This window comes from Lepidochelys olivacea (genome assembly GCF_965140295.1).
Source record: "Lepidochelys olivacea isolate rLepOli2 genome assembly, chromosome: 7".
In the NCBI taxonomy this organism is placed as follows: domain Eukaryota; kingdom Metazoa; phylum Chordata; order Testudines; family Cheloniidae; genus Lepidochelys; species Lepidochelys olivacea.
In genome coordinates this window covers 126,030,781-126,049,396 of record NC_140417.1, presented here as the reverse complement: position 1 = coordinate 126,049,396, position 18,616 = coordinate 126,030,781, and the positions used below count along the sequence as shown (strand labels likewise).

The 18,616-nt window shown below is 50.6% G+C and overlaps 1 protein-coding gene across 1 annotated transcript in view; it reads right to left on the bottom strand.

Annotated features, from left to right (window-relative positions):
• CNNM1 (cyclin and CBS domain divalent metal cation transport mediator 1) overlaps positions 1 to 18,218 on the bottom strand; it is a gene marked incomplete at its 5' end in the record, with an annotated part of 61,242 nt that extends 43,024 nt beyond the window's left edge. Inside the window, one exon of the mRNA XM_084633183.1 lies at positions 16,742 to 18,218. Within this exon, the coding sequence (XP_084489309.1) occupies positions 16,742 to 18,218 (1,477 nt within the window). The remainder of the gene's footprint in view (positions 1 to 16,741) is intronic.
• Between the last annotated feature and the right edge of the window lie 398 nt (positions 18,219 to 18,616).

The window sequence follows — 18,616 nt, the reverse complement described above, 5'->3', positions numbered from 1 at the left end:
TGAATTTTTGTTCCATTTCCCACAATTTATCCAACTTTCTGTTTTTGTCATTTGAATAATCCTTTGTGCCACCGCCTTACATCTTTTATAATTTATTAAGTCTTTACTATTCATGTGTGTTTTACTTACTTGTATGTCTTATTTCTTTCCCTGATCGATAATTTGCAATCCTCATTCCACTAGGGAATCCATGAACATGAGGGGGAAAGGAGTTCAGGAGAGCTGGCTGTATTTTAAAGAATCCTTATTGAGGTTACAGGGACAAACCATCCCGATGTGTAGAAAGAATAGTAAACATGGCAGGTGACCAGCTTGGCTTCACAGTGAAATCCTTGCTGATCTTAAACACAAAAAAGAAGCTTACAAGAAGTGGAAGATTATAAAAATATTGTTCAGGCATGAAAGAGTGAAATCAGGAAGGCCACATCACACCTGGAGTTGCAGCTAGCAAGAGATGTTAAGAGTAACAAGAAGGGTTTCTTCAGGTATGTTAGCAACAAGAAGAAAGTCAAGGAAAGTGTGGGCCCCTTACTGAATGAGGGAGGCAACCTAGTGACAGAGGATGTGGAAAAAGCTAATGTACTCTTGCTTTTTTTGCGTCTGTCTTCACGAACAAGGTCAGCTCCCAGACTACTGCACTGGGCAGCACAGCATGGGGAGGAGGTGACCAGCCCTCTGTGGAGAAAGAAGTGGTTTGGGACTATTTAGAAAAGCTGGACAAGCACAAATCCATGGGGCCGGATGCGCTGCATCCGAGAGTGCTAAAGGAGTTGGCGGATGTGATTGCAGAGCCATTGGCCGTTATCTTTGAAAACTCATGGCGATCGGGGGAGGTCCCAGATGATTGGAAAAAGGCTCATGTAGTGCCCATCGTTAAAAAAGGGAAGAAGGAGGATCCTGGGAACTACAGGCCAGTCAGCCTCACCTCAGTCCCTGGAAAAATCATAGAGCAGGTCATCAAGGAATCAATTCTGAAGCACTTAGAGGAGAGGAAAGTGATCAGGAACAGTCAGCATGGATTCACCAAGGGCAAGTCATGTCTGACTAATCTAATTGCTTTCTATGACAAGATAACTGGCTCTGTGGGTGAGGGGAAAGCAGTGGACGTGTTGTTCCTTAACTTTAGCAAAGCTTTTGACACGGTCTCCCACAGTATTCTTGCCAGCAAGTTAAAGAAGTATGGGCTGGATGAATGGACTAGAAGGTGGATAGAAAGCTGGCTAGATTGTCGGGCTCAACGGGTAGTGATCAATGGCTCCATGTCTAGTTGGCAGCCGGTATCAAGTGGAGTGCCCCAAGGGTCAGTCCTCGGGCCGGTTTTGTTCAATATCTTCATAAATGATCTGGAGGATGGTGTGGATTGCACCCTCAGCAGGTTTGCAGATGACACTAAACTGGGAGGACAAATAGATATGCTGGAGGGTAGGGATAGGATACAGAGGGACCCAGACAAATTAGAAGACTGGGCCAAAAGAAATCTGATGAGGTTCAACAAGGATAAGTGCAGAGTCCTGCACTTAGGACGGAAGAATCCCATGCACCGCTACAGACTAGGGACCGAATGGCTAGGCAGCAGTTCTGTAGAAAAGGACATAGGGGTTACAGTGGACGAGAAGCTGGATATAAGTCAACAGTGTGCCCTTGTTGCCAAGAAGGCAATGGCATTTTGGGGTGTATAAGTAGGGGCACTGCCAGCAGATCGAGGGACGTGATTGTTCCCCTCTATTCGACATTGGTGAGGCCTCATCTGGAGTACTGTGTCCAGTTTTGGGCCCCACACTACAAGAAGGATGTGGAAAAATTGGAAGAGTCCAGCGGAGGACAACAAAAATGATTAGAGGACTGGAACACGTGATTTATGAGGAGAGGCTGAGGGAACTGGGGATGTTTAGTCTGCGGAAGAGAAGAATGAGGGGGGATTTGATAGCTGCTTTCAACTACCTGAAAGGGGGTTCCAAAGAGAATGGCTCTAGACTGTTCTCAGTGGTAGCTGATGACAGAACGAGGAGTAATGGTCTCAAGTTGCAGTGGGGGAGGTTTAGGTTGGATATTAGGAAAAACTTTTTCTCTAGGAGAGTGGTGAAGCACTGGAATGCGTTACCTAGGGAGGTGGTGGAATCTCCTTCCTTATATATTTTTAAGGTCAGGCTTGACAAAGCCCTGGCTGGGATGATTTAGTTGTGGATTGGTCCTGCTTTGAGCAGGGGGTTGGACTAGATGACCTCCTGATGTCCCTTCCAACCTTGATCTTCTATGATTCTATGATCCCAACCAGTCCCTCTCCTCCAGTTCACCAGTAATTCCAGTCCTCTCCTTACTACCAGTTAACTTTGTATTACTTGGATCCTTAGCAATTAACTTTGACCTGAGTGGTCCTCAACCCTGCTGATGTTTCTAGTTTAATTAGGTAGGGAGGGGAGTTGAGGGGAGGGCTAGCACAGTGGTTTGAGCATTGGCCTGCTAAACCCAGGGTTGTGCGTTCAATCTTTGAGGGGCCATTTAGGGATCTGTGGTAAAAACTGGGGATTGGTCCCACTTTGAGCAGAGGGGATTGGACTAGATGACCTCCTAAGGTCCCTTCCAACCCTGATATTCTATGAAGAGGAAGTTCTGGTTGAACTGCCAAGGTGAAAGAAGATCTGAAAAACTGGACCACTTCTCTGATTGGATAGTGTTAGGTTCTCATATTGTCAGCCAGGAGCTCACTTTTGACCTTGCTGGTTTGGGTAACTGCATTAGACCACTGACTAATCTTATTGCTACTTTTATACAACTTGCACTTTTTGGCAACCTGACGCTACAATATCCAGAAATGCTCATTCCCACTGTTCCACAAGAGGATAATTCCTTCACCCCAGTAAACAGCAGACATCTCTATTGTGGCATAAGGAATTCTCAGCATTTACACGCTTATCAGATTTACTCTAACATACATGAATGCATCTTAGTGACTTCCAGATGGAACTAAACAGCAACAAGGGAGTCTGAGAGGGAGTTTGTGGGAGGGCGACGTAACAGAGTGGCTACGGTTAGGAAGGGCCACATGGCCAGTGCCCACGCTGCTCCTGTCTCCTCCACTTGCGCCGGCGTCCAGACAGCGAACTGAACCATGGAGGCCTCCCCCCAGATCCTGGCGTGGACTTGCAGAGACCGTGGCGGGCGTTTACCACTCTCAGAAAGCCAGGCTGGGGGGACCGTCCAGTGCGAAAGGGGCCTGCTGGTGGAATCTCTCAGGAAGCAGGGGGCAGAGCTACAGGAGGAGATGGCTAGGCTGAGGAGCATCCATCCCCATGAGGAAGTCCTCGAGAGTATTCACATGGAGACATCCATGGCTGAGGACGCTATCCAGCTAGAGATAACTGCTGCCACACCACTGTGGAGGAGGATATGGCTCTGTCACAGGGAGGACACTCGTTGCTGGTGACTTCCGGCAGCAGGCCGTGCTCCATCCCTATTCCCAACCCACTCACCATGGTGATGGAAAACCGATATGCTGCCCTGGCAACGAGTGATGAGGAATCACCCCCAAAGGTGGAGGGGGAGAAGCCATGTACCCCCAAGGCTGGGAGGATCTCAGCCGCCACTCCCAGGAGGAAACGAAGGGTAGTGGTGGTTGGAGACTCTCTTCCGAAGGGGACGGAGGCATCCATCTGTCGCCTTGACATGGTGTGATGAAGCAGGGAGTGGGGAGGATTGACCTGGGGATGTGGCAGGGGAGTTTTACTGGGACGGTCTGCATTGGGATGGGATAGCAGGGGGTGGCTTCACCGGAGGGACAATACCTCAGCCTGTCACCTGAGCCCAGAAGGGGGGTTGGGGCCAGGTGACAGGCTCAGGTATCATCCCTCCAGTGAAGCCACCCCCTGCTATCCCATCCCCAATGCAGACCGTCCCAATAAACTCCCCTGCCACATCCCCAGGTCAATCCTCCCCACTCCGTCACACATGGCATCCTGGGAGGTATGCTGCCTGCCAGGCGCCCGTATCAGAGATGTTACAGAGGGATTGTCGAGGATCATCCGGCCCTCTGACTATGACCCCATGCTACTCATCCCTGTGGGCACTAATGATACTGCGAGGTATGACCCTCAGCAGATCAGAAGTGACTACAGGGCTCTGGGAGTAAGGGTGAGGGAGTTGGGAGTGCAGGTGCTGTTCTCTTTGATCCTTCAGTCAAGGGTAGGGGCCCAGGCAGAGACAGATGCAGCCTGGCATTCACCTCCAGGCTGTGAGGATGGTGTCGCCAGGAGGGCTTCGGCTTCCTTGACCATGGGATGCTGTTCCAGGAAGAAGGATTGCTAAGCAGAGATGGGGTCCACCTATTGAGGAAGGGGAAGAGTATATTTGGATACAGACTGGCTTACCTAGTGAGGAGGGCTTTAAAGGGGGCAGGTGACCAAAGCCCACAGGTAAGTAAAAAACATGGAGACCTGGGAGAAGGGTCAGAATTTGGGGGGAGCATGGGCTGTTTTAGCAGGGATAAAGGAGAGACAAGACAGAAGTGGCGGAGGGGGGGGGAAATCAAATCGGTATCTTAGATGTCTATATACTAATGTGAGAAGTATGGGGAATAAGCAGGAAGAACTCAAAATGCTAGTAAATAAACACAACTATGACCTAGTTGGCATGACAGAGACCTAGTGGAATAATACGCATGACTGGAATATTGGTAGAGAAGGGTACAGCTTGCTGAGGAAAGACAGGCAGGGGAAAAAGGGAGGAGGTGTTGCCTTTGGTATTAAAAACGTACACACCTGGACTGAGGTTGAGATGGGAGCAGGAGACAAACTTGCTGAGAGGCTCTGGGTAAGGACAGGAGGGGCACAAACCAAGGGTGATGTCATGGTCGGGGTCTACTACAGACCCGCTAGCCAGGAAGAAGAGGTGGATGTGGCTTTTTTTAAACAACTAACAAAATCCTCTGAAGCCCGGGACTGGGTGGTGATGGGGGACTTCAACACCCAGACACCTGCTGGGAAAACAACACAGCGGGGCACAGATTCTCCAACAAGTTCTTGGAATGTGTTGGAGACAATTTTTTATTTCAGAAGGTGGAGACAGCTCTAGGGGAGAGGCTGTTCTAGGTTTGATTTTAACAAATAGGGAGGAACTGGTTGAGAGTTTGAAAGTGGAAGGCAGCTTGGGCAAAAGTGATCATGAAATAGTAGAATTCATGATTCTAAGGAATGGTAGGAGGAAGAACAGCACAATAAAGACAATAGATTTCAAGAAGGCAGACTTTAGCAAACGCAAGTAGTTAGTAAGTAAAATCCCGGGGGAAGCAAGCCCTGGGGGACTAACATGAAGGGGAAAGGAGTCCAGGAGAGCTGGCTGTATTTCAAGGAATCCCTGTTGAGGTTACAGGGACAAACCATCCCGATGTGTCGAAAGAACAGTAAATATGGCAGGCAACCAGCTTGGCTTAACGGTGAAATCCTAGCGGATCTTAAGCATAAAAAAGAAGCTTACAAGAAGTGGAAGGTTGGACATATGACCAGGGAAGAGTATAAAAATATTGCTCGGGCATGTAGGAATGTTATCAGGAGGGCCAAATCGCACCTGGAGCTGCAGCTAGTGAGAGATGTTAAGAGTAACATGAAGGGTTTCTTCAGGTATGTTGGCAACAAGAAGAAAGCCAAGGAAAGTGTGGGCCCCTTAATGAATGAGGGAGGCAACCTAGTGACGGAGGATGTGGAAAAAGCTAATGTACTCAATGATTGTTTTGCCTCTGTCTTTACGAACAAGGTCAGCTCCCAGACTGCTGTGCTGGGCATCACACCATGGGGAATAGATGGCCAGCCCTCTGTGGAGAAAGAGGTGGTTAGGGACTATTTAGAAAAACTGGACGTGCACAAGTCCATGGGGCCGGATGAGTTGCATCCGAGAGTGCTAAAGGAACTGGCGGCTGTGATTGCAGAGCCATTGGCCATTATCTTTGAAAACTCGTGGCGAACGGGGGAAGTCCCGGATGACTGGAAAAAGGCTAATGTAGTGCCAATCTTTAAAAAAGGGAAGAAGGAGGATCCTGGGAACTACAGGCCAGTCAGCCTCACTTCAGTCTCCGGAAAAATCATGGAGCAGGTCCTCAAAGAATCAATCCTGAAGCACTTACATGAGAGGAAAGTGATCAGGAACAGTCAGCATGGATTCACCAAGGGAAGGTCATGCCTGACTAATCTAATCGCCTTTTACGATGAGATTACTGGTTCTGTGGATGAAGGGAAAGCAGTGGATGCATTGTATCTTGACTTTAGCAAAGCTTTTGACACGGTCTCCCACAGTATTCTTGTCAGCAAGTTAAGGAAGTATGGGCTGGATGAATGCACCATAAGGTGGGTAGAAAGTTGGCTAGATTGTCGGGCTCAACGGGTAGTGATCAATGGCTCCATGTCTAGTTGGCAGCCGGTGTCAAGTGGAGTGCCCCAGGGGTCGGTCCTGGGGCCGGTTTTGTTCAATATCTTCATAAATGATCTGGAGGATGGTGTGGATTGCACTCTCAGCAAATTTGCGGATGATACTAAACTGGGAGGAGTGGTAGATACGCTGGAGGGGAGGGATAGGATACAGAGGGACCTAGACAAATTGGAGGATTGGGCCAAAAGAAATCTGATGAGGTTCAATAAGGATAAGTGCAGGGTCCTGCACTTAGGACGGAAGAACCCAATGCACAGCTACAGACTAGGGACCGAATGGCTAGGCAGCAGTTCTGCGGAAAAGGACCTAGGGGTGACAGTGGACGAGAAGCTGGATATGAGCCAGCAGTGTGCCCTTGTTGCCAAGAAGGCCAATGGCATTTTGGGACGTATATGTAGGGGCACTGCCAGCAGATCGAGGGACGTGATCGTCCCCCTCTATTCGACATTGGTGAGGCCTCATCTGGAGTACTGTGTCCAGTTTTGGGCCCCACACTACAAGAAGGATGTGGATAAATTGGAGAGAGTCTAGCGAAGGGCAACAAAAATGATTAGGGGTCTGGAACACATGAGTTATGAGGAGAGGCTGACGGAACTGGGATTGTTTAGTCTGCAGAAGAGAAGAATGAGGGGGGATTTGATAGCTGCTTTCAACTACCTGAGAGGTAGTTCCAGAGAGGATGGTTCTAGACTATTCTCAGTGGTGGAAGAGGACAGGACAAGGAGTAATGGTCTCAAGTTGCAGTGGGGGAGGTTCAGGTTGGATATTAGGAAAAACTTTTTCACTAGGAGAGTGGTGAAACACTGGAATGCGTTGCCTAGGGAGGTGGTGGAATCTCCTTCCTTAGACGTTTTTAAGATCAGGCTTGACAAAGCCCTGGCCGGGATGATTTAATTGGGTATGGGTCCTGCTTTTGAGCAGGGGGTTGGACTAGATGACCTCCTGAGATCCCTTCCAACCCTGATATTCTATGATTCTAAGGGGAAAAACAATAGCTGGCAGTTTTTCAAAGAGACATTATTAAGGGCACAAGAGCAAACTATCCCACTTCGTAGGAAAGACAGGAAGTCTGGCCAGAGACCACCCTGGTTTAGATCTTCAACGATCTAAAACTCAAAAAAGAGTCCTACAAAAAGTGGAAACTCGATCAAATTACAAAGGATGAATATAAACAAATAACACAAGTATGTAGGGACAAAATTAGAAAGGCCAAGGCACAAAATGAGATCAAACTAGCTGGTGACATAAAAGGTTACAAGAAAACATCCTACGAATACATTAGAAGCAAGAGGAAGATCAAGGACAGGGTAGGCCCGTTAATGATGGGGGGGGGGGAGATAATAACAGAAATTGTGGAAATGGCAGAGGTGCTTAATGACTTCTTTGTTTTGGTATTCACCAAGAAGGTTGGTGGTGATTGGACGTCTAACATAGTGAATTCCAGTGAAAATGAGGTAGGATCAGAGGCTAAAATAGGGAAAGAACAAGTTAAAAATTACTTAGACAAATTAGATGTCTTCAAGTCACCAGGGCCTGATGAAATGCATCCTAGAATACTCAAGTTGCTGACTGAGGAGATATCTGAGCCATTAGCGATTATCTTTGACAAGTCATGGAAGATGGGAGAGGTTCCAGAAGACTGGAAAGGAGAAAATATAGTGCACATCTATAACAAGGGAAATAAGGACAACCCAGGGAATTACAGACCAGTCAGCTTAACTTCTGTACCCGGAAAGATAACGGAGCAAATAATTAAGAAATCAATTTGGAAACATCTAGAAGATAATAAGGTGATAAATAATAGTCAGCATGGATTTGTCAAGAACAAATCATGTCAAACTAACCTGATAGATTTCTTTGACAGGGTAACAAGCCTTGTGGATAGGGGGGAAGCGGTAGACATGGTATATCTTGACTTTAGTAAAGCTTTTGATACTGTCTCGTATGACCTCATAAACAAACGAGGGAAATGCAACCTAGATGGAGCTACTATAAGGTGGGTGCATAACTGGTTGGAAAATTGCTCCCAGATAATAGTTATCCGTGATTCGCATTCATGCTGGAAGGGCATAATGAGTGGGGTCCCACAGGGATCGGTTCTGGGTCCAGTTCTGTTCAATATCTTCATCAATAGAGAGTACACTTATAAAGTTTGTGGATGATACTAAGCTGCGAGAGATTGCAAGTGCTTTGGAGGATAGGATTAAAATTAAAAATGATCTGGACAAACTGGAGAAATGGTCTGAAGTAAATAGGATGAAATTCAGTAAGGACAAATGCAAAGTACTCCACTTAGGAAGGAACAATCAGTTGTACACATACAAAATGGGAAATGACGGCCTAGGAAGGAGTACTGTGGAAAGAGATCTGGGGGTCATAGTGGACCACAAGTTAAAGATGAGTTAATAATGTACCACTATTGCAAAAAAAGCAAACGTCATTCTGGGATGTATAGCAGGAGTGTTATAAGCAAGAAACGAGAAGTAATTCTTCCCCTCTACTCCGCCCTGATTAGGCCTCAACTGGAGTACTGTGTTCAGTTCTGGGTGCCACATTTCAGGAAAGATGTGGACAAATTGGAGAAAGTCCAGAGAAGAGCAACAAAAATGATTAAAGGTCTAGAAAACATGACCTATGAGGGAAGATTGAAAAAACTGGGTTTGTTTAGTCTGGAGAAAAGAAGACTGAGAGGGGACATGAGAACAGTTTTCAGGTACATAAAAGGTTGTTACAAGGAGGAGGGAGAAGAATAGTTGTTCCTGACCTCTGAGGATAGGACAAGAAGCAATGGGCTTAAATTGCAGCAAGGGAGGTTTAGGTTGGACATTAGGAAAAACTTCCTAATTGTCAGGGTGGTGAAGCACTGGAATAAATTGCCTAGGGAGGCTGTGGAATTTCCATCATTGGGGATTTTTTAAGAGCATGTTGGACAAACACCTGTCAGGGATGGTCTAGATAATACTTAGTCCTGCCATGAGTGCAGGGGACTGGACTAGATGAACTCTTGAGGTCCCTTCCAGTCCTATGATTCTATGAGCACACCTGGAAATTAAAGAAGCCAAACTTTCCATTAATTCCCACCAAGAGGGTGATAATTTGGATGCTTTGTCAAGCAGAATCCATCCAGCTGTGATTCCAGAGAGAGGAAACAATTATGTGTGCAAGCCTCTGAGCCCAGTGTGTGGATAAAATGCTGTACTATTGGGATAACTGCAGCATGTCCTATTGCTCATCATCTGAGGTGGAGAAGAAATGCTTCCCTCTATGGTCACATTGACAGGAAAATGGTATTGGGGAATAGCTTTCTCCTGCACAGCCTTCAGCAAGGACCTCATGAGCAACTCTCTCATGATCAGTTTCCTCTGACTGCAAGGAGGCCTCAGGCACTGATGGAGCCTGGTCATTCCCAGCTTCCAACTTTATTTATGGAATGCAACATGTCATCACTGTAGACATTTCCTAAAGAGCAGGATCCACCCGCTGCAGTACAAAGCCCATGAGCTAGATGTGTGGGACTACTGCATAGCAGAGAATCTGACAGTTCTAACTAGGGAGGAAACAAAAGCCTAGGAATATTGCTGGAAGAGCAAACCTGCTGCACAACAGTTCCTAGCCTCTTTAAAGCTGCAGGCAGCCTCTGCCATGATCAATAATGTCAGAATTTCAGCAGAAGGTACAGCTTGTGGTAAGTCATCTTACAAACACTCATGTAAACTTCTACACAGCACCAGTTCTGTTTTGTTCCTTTCCCCCCTTCTTGCTGCCAAGCTCAACTTTCACCTAGGCAAAGAGGGTTCCAATGTACTGTAGTTATCCTCAGTAGCAGAGCACAGTCATGAACTCTGCTATGCAACAAACAGAACACATGAGCACCATAGTGCATATGCATCCTGTGTTATCCTAATGCAATCACAGAACCATAGACACATAGAGCGGGAAAGGTCATCTAGTTCAGCCCCCTGTGTGGAGGCAGGGCCAAATAGTAGCCAAGAGTAGCAGCACCCTGCAGCCCTCTGATTGGCCAAGTTCCCCTACTTAACCCCAGGGGGTTGCCCCAAGAAGTTGTCTGATCAATCCCACAGACTTTGACTGCACTTTGATCCCACAGGTTTGCCTCTTCTCCTGGTCTCTGATTCCAGCCTGACCCTGATTCTTGTTTATGGGACCTGGCCTTGTGATTCCTCCCACTCCTGTCCCTGGCGGGCAGACCTCAGCCCAGCTGTGACCACTAGGCCATGCCACCTACACCCCAGTCCCTTATGACAGAGCTCTTCCTCTGGTCTGGGAAAGGAAATCGGTGTCACAGCTTAACACAAGATCAAACAGATAGGTTACCCTCAGTAGCTCACACACATTCTACTGGACCATTCAAGGGGAAGTGGCTCATTAACACTTCCTAGGCAAAAAGAAAAGGAGAACTTGCGGCACCTTAGAGACTAACCAATTTATTTGAGGATAAGCTTTCATGAGCTACAGCTCACCTCATCAGATGCATCACTACATTCCTAGGCAGTCACTTCCTATTTTGTATTTGTGCAACTGATTATTCCTTCCTTGCATTTGTCCTTATTGAATTTCATCCTATTTATTTCAGATCATTTCTCCAGTTTGTCAAGGTCATTTTGAATTCTAATCCTGTCCTCCAAAAGCACTTGCAACAGCTCCCAGCTTGGTACGGTCCACAAACTTTATATGTGTACTCTCTCTGCCGTTATCCAAATCATTTATGAAGATACTGAAAGATCCCTGAGGGACTCCACTTAATATGCCCTTCCAGCTTGATTGTAAACCATTGATAACTGCTCCCTGAGTATGGTTTTCCATAACTTTACAGTAGATTTGTCTAGGCTAAATTTCTCTAGTTTGTTTATAGTTAAAGATTTTCCTAATATCTAACCTAAATCTCTCTTGTGCAGATTGAGCCCCTTACTTCTTGACCTTCAGTGGACATGGAAGACAATTGATCCCTGTCCTCTTTAAAACAGCTTTTAACAGATTCAAAGACGGTTCTCAGGTGTCCCCCCCGCTCCGGCTATGGCTACACTACAAGGCTTTTAGGGGCACAGCTGTGCCGCTAAAAGGCACGTAGTGTAGCTGGTGTTTGTCGGCAGGAAAGAGCTCTCCTGCTGACAAAGCGCTGTTCACACTGGCGCTTTTCATCGGTAAAACTTTTTGTTGTTTGGGTGGGTGTTGTTTTTTTTAATACCCCTGAATGACAAACATTTTGCCGATGAATTGCCAGTGTAGACAAAGCCTCAGTCTCCTTTTCTCAAGACTAAACACTCCTGATTTTTTTAACCTTTCCTCATAGGTCAGGATTTCTAAACTTTCTATCAATTTTATTACTCTTTTCTGGACTCCCTCCAATTTATCCACATTTTTCCTCAAGTGTGGTACCCCAGAATTGGACATGGTACTCCAGTTGAGGCCGCTTCAGTGCCAACCAGAGTAGAACAATGACCTGTATCTTACATACAACACTTCTGTAAAGACACCCCTGAATGATATGTTGGGGGTTGTTTTTTTTTGCAATTGCATCACATTGTTGGCTTGTATTCAATTTGTGATCCACTATAACACCCAGATTTCATCTGTAGTACCATCTAGCCAGTTATTTCCAATTTTGTAGTTGTGCATTTGATTTTTCCTTCCAAAGTTAAGTACTTTGTTCTAGTCTTTATTGAATTTCATCTTATTGATTTCACATCAATTCTCCTATATGTCAAGGTAGCTTTGAATTATAACCCTGTCCTGCAAAGTGTCTGTGACCCTGTGACGAAGTGGGACTGTTCTTAATGTTTTCTCTGAATATTGTGGGGGTGCCTCAGTTTCCCCTATGCAGTTCTTAAGTCTCTAGTTGGTGGGATAAGGTCATTGCAGAGCCCTAGAGGGCAGGTGTGTGCAGGGCTCTGGACACAGAGAATGGCCGACACCCTGTTTCCTGGCAACTGATGGCCTGGCCCTTCCCCCCCTGCAAGGTGAGAGCTAAAGGGTTGGAGAACAAAGGAATCAGGTGACCTCCTGGCCTGGGAAAGGGACAAAGCCCAGAGGAGGAGGGGCTGGAGAGTTTTTCAGTTTCGGGCTGGGTGGTCGACCGCAGGGAATCCCAAGGCTGGGGTCTAAGCTTCCTGCCCCCCAGAAGGACTTGACTGAGGGGTCCTGGTTGTACCCATAAGCTCGATTTTAGACTGTGTTGCTATTGTCCAATAAACCTTCCGTTTTACTGGCTGGCGGAGAGTCACGGTGAATCTCAGGAAGGGGGGTGCAGGGCCCGGACTCCCCCACACTTTGTTACAACTGGTGGCAGCAGTGGGATCTACTGCACCCCATGGATGGAGCTTCCTGCAGTAAGTGACTGGGGAGCAGTAAAACAAAGGGGGATGGATGAGGACCAGGCGTGCTGAAGGCTCAGAGAGGAGCGGTTTCGGGGGGTCGGTTAACCCCTGGGAGTGTGTGACGAGAGAAGGACTTTTGCAGTAACAGGGTCCCCTGGGGGATTGCAGCGAGCGGTCCCAGGGGCGGAGGAGTCTGCAGCTCAACCCTGGCAAAGAGGTGGTGACCTCGAGAAGGGCTGGCACACGAGGGATTCTCCCTGGAAACCGTGGGGAGCGGCGAGCACACAGGCCTATGAGTGGCCAGCAAGGAGATGTATAGCAAGCACCTTAAGAGCGACCTGACGGAGCTGTGCAAGCAGAGGGGGCTGCGCATTGGGAGGCTCACCAAAGAACAGCTGATTGCCCAGCTGGACGAGGGAGATCGCTGGAACGAACTGATCCCTGTCTCTGAGGGAAGCAGCCTGGCAGATGCAGCGCGGGCACCGGTGTCTGTCCCAGAGGGGAGCGATCAGGCGGCTGCTGAGGGCTTCCCGAGACCTTTCCTACCTGTGCCTAGGGGAAGGGCCGGGAGGAGCCCAGCGAATACTGAGGGCATTGTGACCCCCGTGGCCAGCAGGGGATCCTCCTGGCAGAGCTCCCCATCGCTGGATCTGAGACAGCTGCAATGGGAGAAGGAGCTAAAACTGAGAGAGTTGGAGCTCAGGCAGCGGGAACGGCAGGAGGAGCAGGAAGAGCGGGAAAAGCAGCATCAGGAGTGGGAAAAGCAGTGTCAGCATGAACTGGAGGAGAAGGAGAAAACACTAAGAACAGTCCCACTTCGTCACAGACCCTTCCCAGTCTAGTGCTATCCTCAAAATTTTATAAGCAAACTCTCCACTTCCTTATCAGTCATTAATGAAAATACTGAATAGTACCAGACCTAGGACTGACCCCTAACATCTATTACATTTTCATCTAGATCTGGTGTGCAGGAAGGAGGTGGGATGGGTTGGGACAGGTGGTATAGGCTAATTTACTCACTTTGCTGAAACACCCCACTGGATGGCATTGCAAACATTACTCTATCAGGTGCTTACAACACAACTTTGACTCAAAAAAAAAAAAATCAAAACCCAACAACCTATCCTTAAAGTTATGTGCCTACTTGAAAAACCAGTAAAACTCAAGCTTATTGCAACTGAAAAAGAACAGACTGATGTTTCTACTGTTTTGTTTTGTTTTAGGGCTGTCGATTAATCGCAGTTAACTCACGCGATTAACTCAAAAAAATTAATCGCGAATAAAAAAATTAATCACAATTAATCACACTTTTAAACAATAAAATACCAATTGAAATTATTAAACATTTGTGGATGTTTTTCTACATTTTCAAATATACTGATTTCTATTACAACACAGAATACAAAGTGTACAGTGCTCACTTTATATTATTTTTTATTACAAATATTTTCACTGTAAATATAAAAAAATGTATTTTTCAATTTACCTCATACAAGTACTGTAGTGCAATCTCTTTACCATGAAAGTGTAACTTACAAATGTAGATTTTTTTTGTTACATAACTGCACTCAAAAACAAAACAATGTAAAACTTTAGCGCCTACAAGTCCACTCAGTCCTACTTCTTGTTCAGCCAATTGCTCAGACAAGTTTGTTTACATTTCCAGGAGATAATGCTGCCCGCTTCTTATTTACATCATCTGAAAGTGAGAACAGGTGTTCACATGGCACTTTTGTAGCCGGTGTTATAAGGTATTCACGTGCCAGATATGCGAAACATTTGTATGCCCCTTTACGCTTCAGCCACCATTCCAGAGGACATGCATCCATGCTGATGATGCGCGTTAAAAAAATAATGTGTTAATTAAATTTGTGACTGAACTCCTTTTTGATCTGTTTTGCCCGCCTTCTGCCATATATTTCATGTTACGGCAGTCTCGGATGATGACCCAGCACATATTGAGCATTTCACGAACACTTTCCCTGCAGATTTCACAAAAGGCAAAGAAGGTACCAATGTCAGATTTCTAAAAATAGCTACAGCACTGGACCCAAGGTTTAAGAATCTGAAGTGCTGTCCAAAATCTGAGAGGGCCGAGGTGTTTTCAGAAGTCTGAAAAGAGCCACACTCAGATGCGGAAACTACAGAACCCGAACCACCAGAAAAAAAAATCAACCTTCTGCTGGTGGCATCTGACTCAGATGATGAAAACGAACATGCATCGGTCCACACTGCTTTGGATCGTTATCGAGCAGAACCTGTCATCAGCATGGAAGCATGTCCTCTGGAATGGTGGTTGAAGCATGAAGGGGCATAAGAACGTTTAGCACATCTGGCACGTGTGAATACCTTGTAACACCGGCTACAAAAATGCCATGCAAACTCCTGTTCTCACTTTCAGGTGACATTGCAAACAAGAAGTGGGCCCCACTATCTCCTGCAAATTGTAACCAAACTTATTTGTCTGAGCGATTGGCTCAAGTAGGACTGAGTGGACCTGTAGGCGCTAAAGTTTTACATTGTTCTATTTTTGAATGCAGAATTCTACCTTTGTAAGTTCAACTTTCATGATACAGAGATTGCCCTACAGTGCTTGTATGAGGTGAATTGAAAAATACTATTTTTTTCACAGTACAAATATTTGTAATAAAAAATATCAAGTGAGCACTGTACGCTTTATATTCTGCGTTGTCATTGAAATCAATATATTTGAAAAAGTAGAAAACTCAAAAGGTATTAAATCGTATTCTATTATTCTTTAAAAGCATGATAATCGCATGATTAATTGCGATTTTTTTTATTCACACGATTAGTTGTGATTATTGTTGTAATCACTGGACAGCCCTCCTTTGCTTATGTTGTTCATTTGACAGCAGTTTTAGTCAGTTTTCACCAGCAAGAAGGGACAAAAGTAACTTTAAAACCCCCAAACAAGGTTGGAGCCTCAGGCACCTCACCTCCAGCCACTCTGTTAAATTGATTCAAAGCACCAGCCTTTGAACACCCCCCGTGCATGTTAACTAACCCTCCCGCACCCGGCCCTGGGGCTAAGTGTCTGTCCCCATTCCACAGACCAGCAGCGACCGTCCCAAATGAGTGGCACGGCCAGGATTGAGCCCTGGCCCCCTCTCCGCGCACTCCCTGCCGCTGTCACTCAGCTCGGGGGAAAGAACCGATGCCGGTTAATTGCCAGGGCGGCTGGCAGATCTCAGCCGCTGCCGCTCGCTCAGCCCAGCTCCACGCCCGCTTGCTGCCTGCCTCACCCCGCCCAGCCTGCGCGCAGAGGGGCCAATGCTGAGCAGCTCCGTGCGGAAAGCACCAGCCGCCCGAGTCCGCCGCTCCCCGGGGCGGGTGTGTGAACTGTGCCCGCCTGAGCCGCAGGGGCGGCTCGTTCCGGCGCTGCGCCCCCTCAGCGCTTCGCAATGAGGTTCGGGGTCAAAAGCACCCGGGCAGCCGGACCCCGCCCCGGGCCCGTATAGGGCGCCCGAGCGGAGTCCCCGCAGGCTGCAGGAGCTGCTGCGTGCCGCCGTGAGCCAGACACCCCCCGCCACCGAGAGCTGCGGGCAGCCAGCGGGCACACGCCGGGGCCAAGCAGGGCGCAAAGGGCCCAGGAGCCCCCTTCCCGCCCAGCTCCCGGGCAGCCTATCCGGGCATCCCAGCCCCGTTCCCGCAGGGCCCCCGCTCCTTGCCCGGACCCCCTGAGCTCAGCCCGCCGGGAGAAGCTGCCCCGCACGCACGGGCCTGGGGGAGCAGGAGGCTGTCGGGGAGGCGCAAGCTGGCACGGGGTGCGCCAGAGGCAGCCCGGCCACGGGCATGCAAAGGGAAGGCGGTGGCTGCCGTGGGTGTACGGCCGGGTGGAGGCAGGGACAGGGAGATACCGAGCCCCGCAGGAGGGTGCATGGACCCGGAGCGCACGGGCGGGGCTGGCCGGCGGGAGCGGAGCCTGGGGGTGCGTGGCCGGAGGACAGAACCGGGGGTGCCGGCGCCCTCACCCTTCTTGAACTCCTCCAGCAGCGTGTCCAGGCGGCTGTCGCTGAAGACCCAGTGCAGCGGCCGGCGGTAGAAGCGGGTGACGGTCTGCAGCGGGGTGCAGTCGTCCGGGTCCACGAAGGCCAGGTCTTTGACGAAGAGCAGGTCCACGATGTTGTCCCGCCGGTCGCCCTCGTAGACCGGGATGCGGGTGTAGCCGGAGCGCAGGATCTCGGAGACGGTGGCGAAGTCCAGCGCGGCGTCGGAGCGCAGCATAAAGCAGTCGGCCAGCGGGGTGAGCACGTCCTCCACCACCTTGGTGCGCAGCTCCAGCGCGCCCTGCACCATGGCCAGCTCCTCCCGCACCAGGTCGCTGTGCGGGTCGGCGGCGCGCAGCGTCCCCAGCAGGCGCTCGCGCGTGGAGAAGGTGCTGAGCTCCTGGCGCAGCGCCCAGTCCAGCAGGCGGCTCAGCGGGTAGCAGAGGGGGAAGGCGGCGGCCATCAGCAGGCGGGTGAGGCAGAGCGTGTGCGAGGCGATGGCCAGCCCGTGCCGGGAGCACACCGAGTAGGGCAGTACCTCGCCGCCCAGGAACACGGCCCCGGTGCAGAGCAGCACGGGCAGCCAGGGGACGCCCTGCACGCAGCCGGCCAGCGCCGGGCCCTGGCCGGGCAGGGATGCGCACAGCCAGCCGGCCAGCGCCGCGTTGGCCCCGGCCTGGCCTAGCAGCAGGGTGCAGAGCAGGTAGGTGCCGCCGTGGCCCCGCACGGCCTGGACGCGGCCAGCCTGCTCCTGCTCCGCCGCCGAGCCGCTGTTGCGCAGCACGCGGAGCTCCAGCGGGTCCAGCGCCAGCAGCGCCAGGCGCAGGCCGCTGAACAGCGCCGACAGCCCCAGCAGCAGCAGCGCCCCCAGGGCCCGCAGCCAGCCCGCCTCCGGCAGCGGCCCGAGCAGCCAGGGCTCCCGCGCCGCCGGCCGCACCCGCAGCAGGAAGCCGCCCCCCGCGCCGTGGTGTTGCCAGGCGCGCCCGTCCCAGGCGCAGAGCGAGAAGAGCCGCCCCCGCGGGCCGGCCCCGGGCTCCCCCTTGCGCGGCGCCCGCACCCGCACCCGCACCAGGGCGGAGCCGGCCGAGCCGCCCGGCTGCAGCGGGCCCAGCACCTCCACGTCCGAGGCCCCGGCACTCTGCCGCGGGCAGCGCTCCCCGGGCGCCTGGCCCGCTCCCGCCGGCGGCGGCTCCTCGACGAAGGCCAGGCGGGGCGCGCTCTCCGCCCCGGAGGGCGCGCGGCTGCGGTTCGCCTCGGGCGGCGGCTGGAAGAAGACGCGCAGCAGGAAGCTGGCCCCCTCCACCGCCCCCAGCGCGCCGGCCTCCAGCGAGACCCGGCCCGGGGCCGTGTCCTCGGGCCGCAGCCCCAGCAGCCAGGCGGCCCCGGCGGGCGGGCGGCGCGCAAGCCAGAAGAGGAGCAGCAGCGCGGCGCCCCGGCCCCGGCCGCCCGCCTGCACCGCCATGGCGCTCCGCAGCCCGCAGCGCCCCCGCCGCGCGTCACGCTGCAGCGGGGGGAGCCGGGCCCACGTGCGGGGCGGGGAGCGGGCGGCCCGAGCCCCGCTGCAGCGGCGTCCGGCCTGCGCCCGCGGTCCGTCAGCCAGCCCCGGCGGGCTCCGCGGGCGCTGGGTGTCCCCAAAGGCGGGTGCGGCCCCAGGGACCCGCTCGCTGCCACGGCCTGGGGGGGGACACACGGTGAGAATCGGGCCAGGCCTCAGGGCAGGGATTTCCCTGCACCCCCTCGACTTTCATTACACCCCCCCCCCCAGTTTGTGAACTAGTTACATGCAGTGTTGCCAGTTTAGTGATTGGTTGGACATTGAAATTGAAACATTAATACACACCCTTTCAAAGCGTCTAAAGG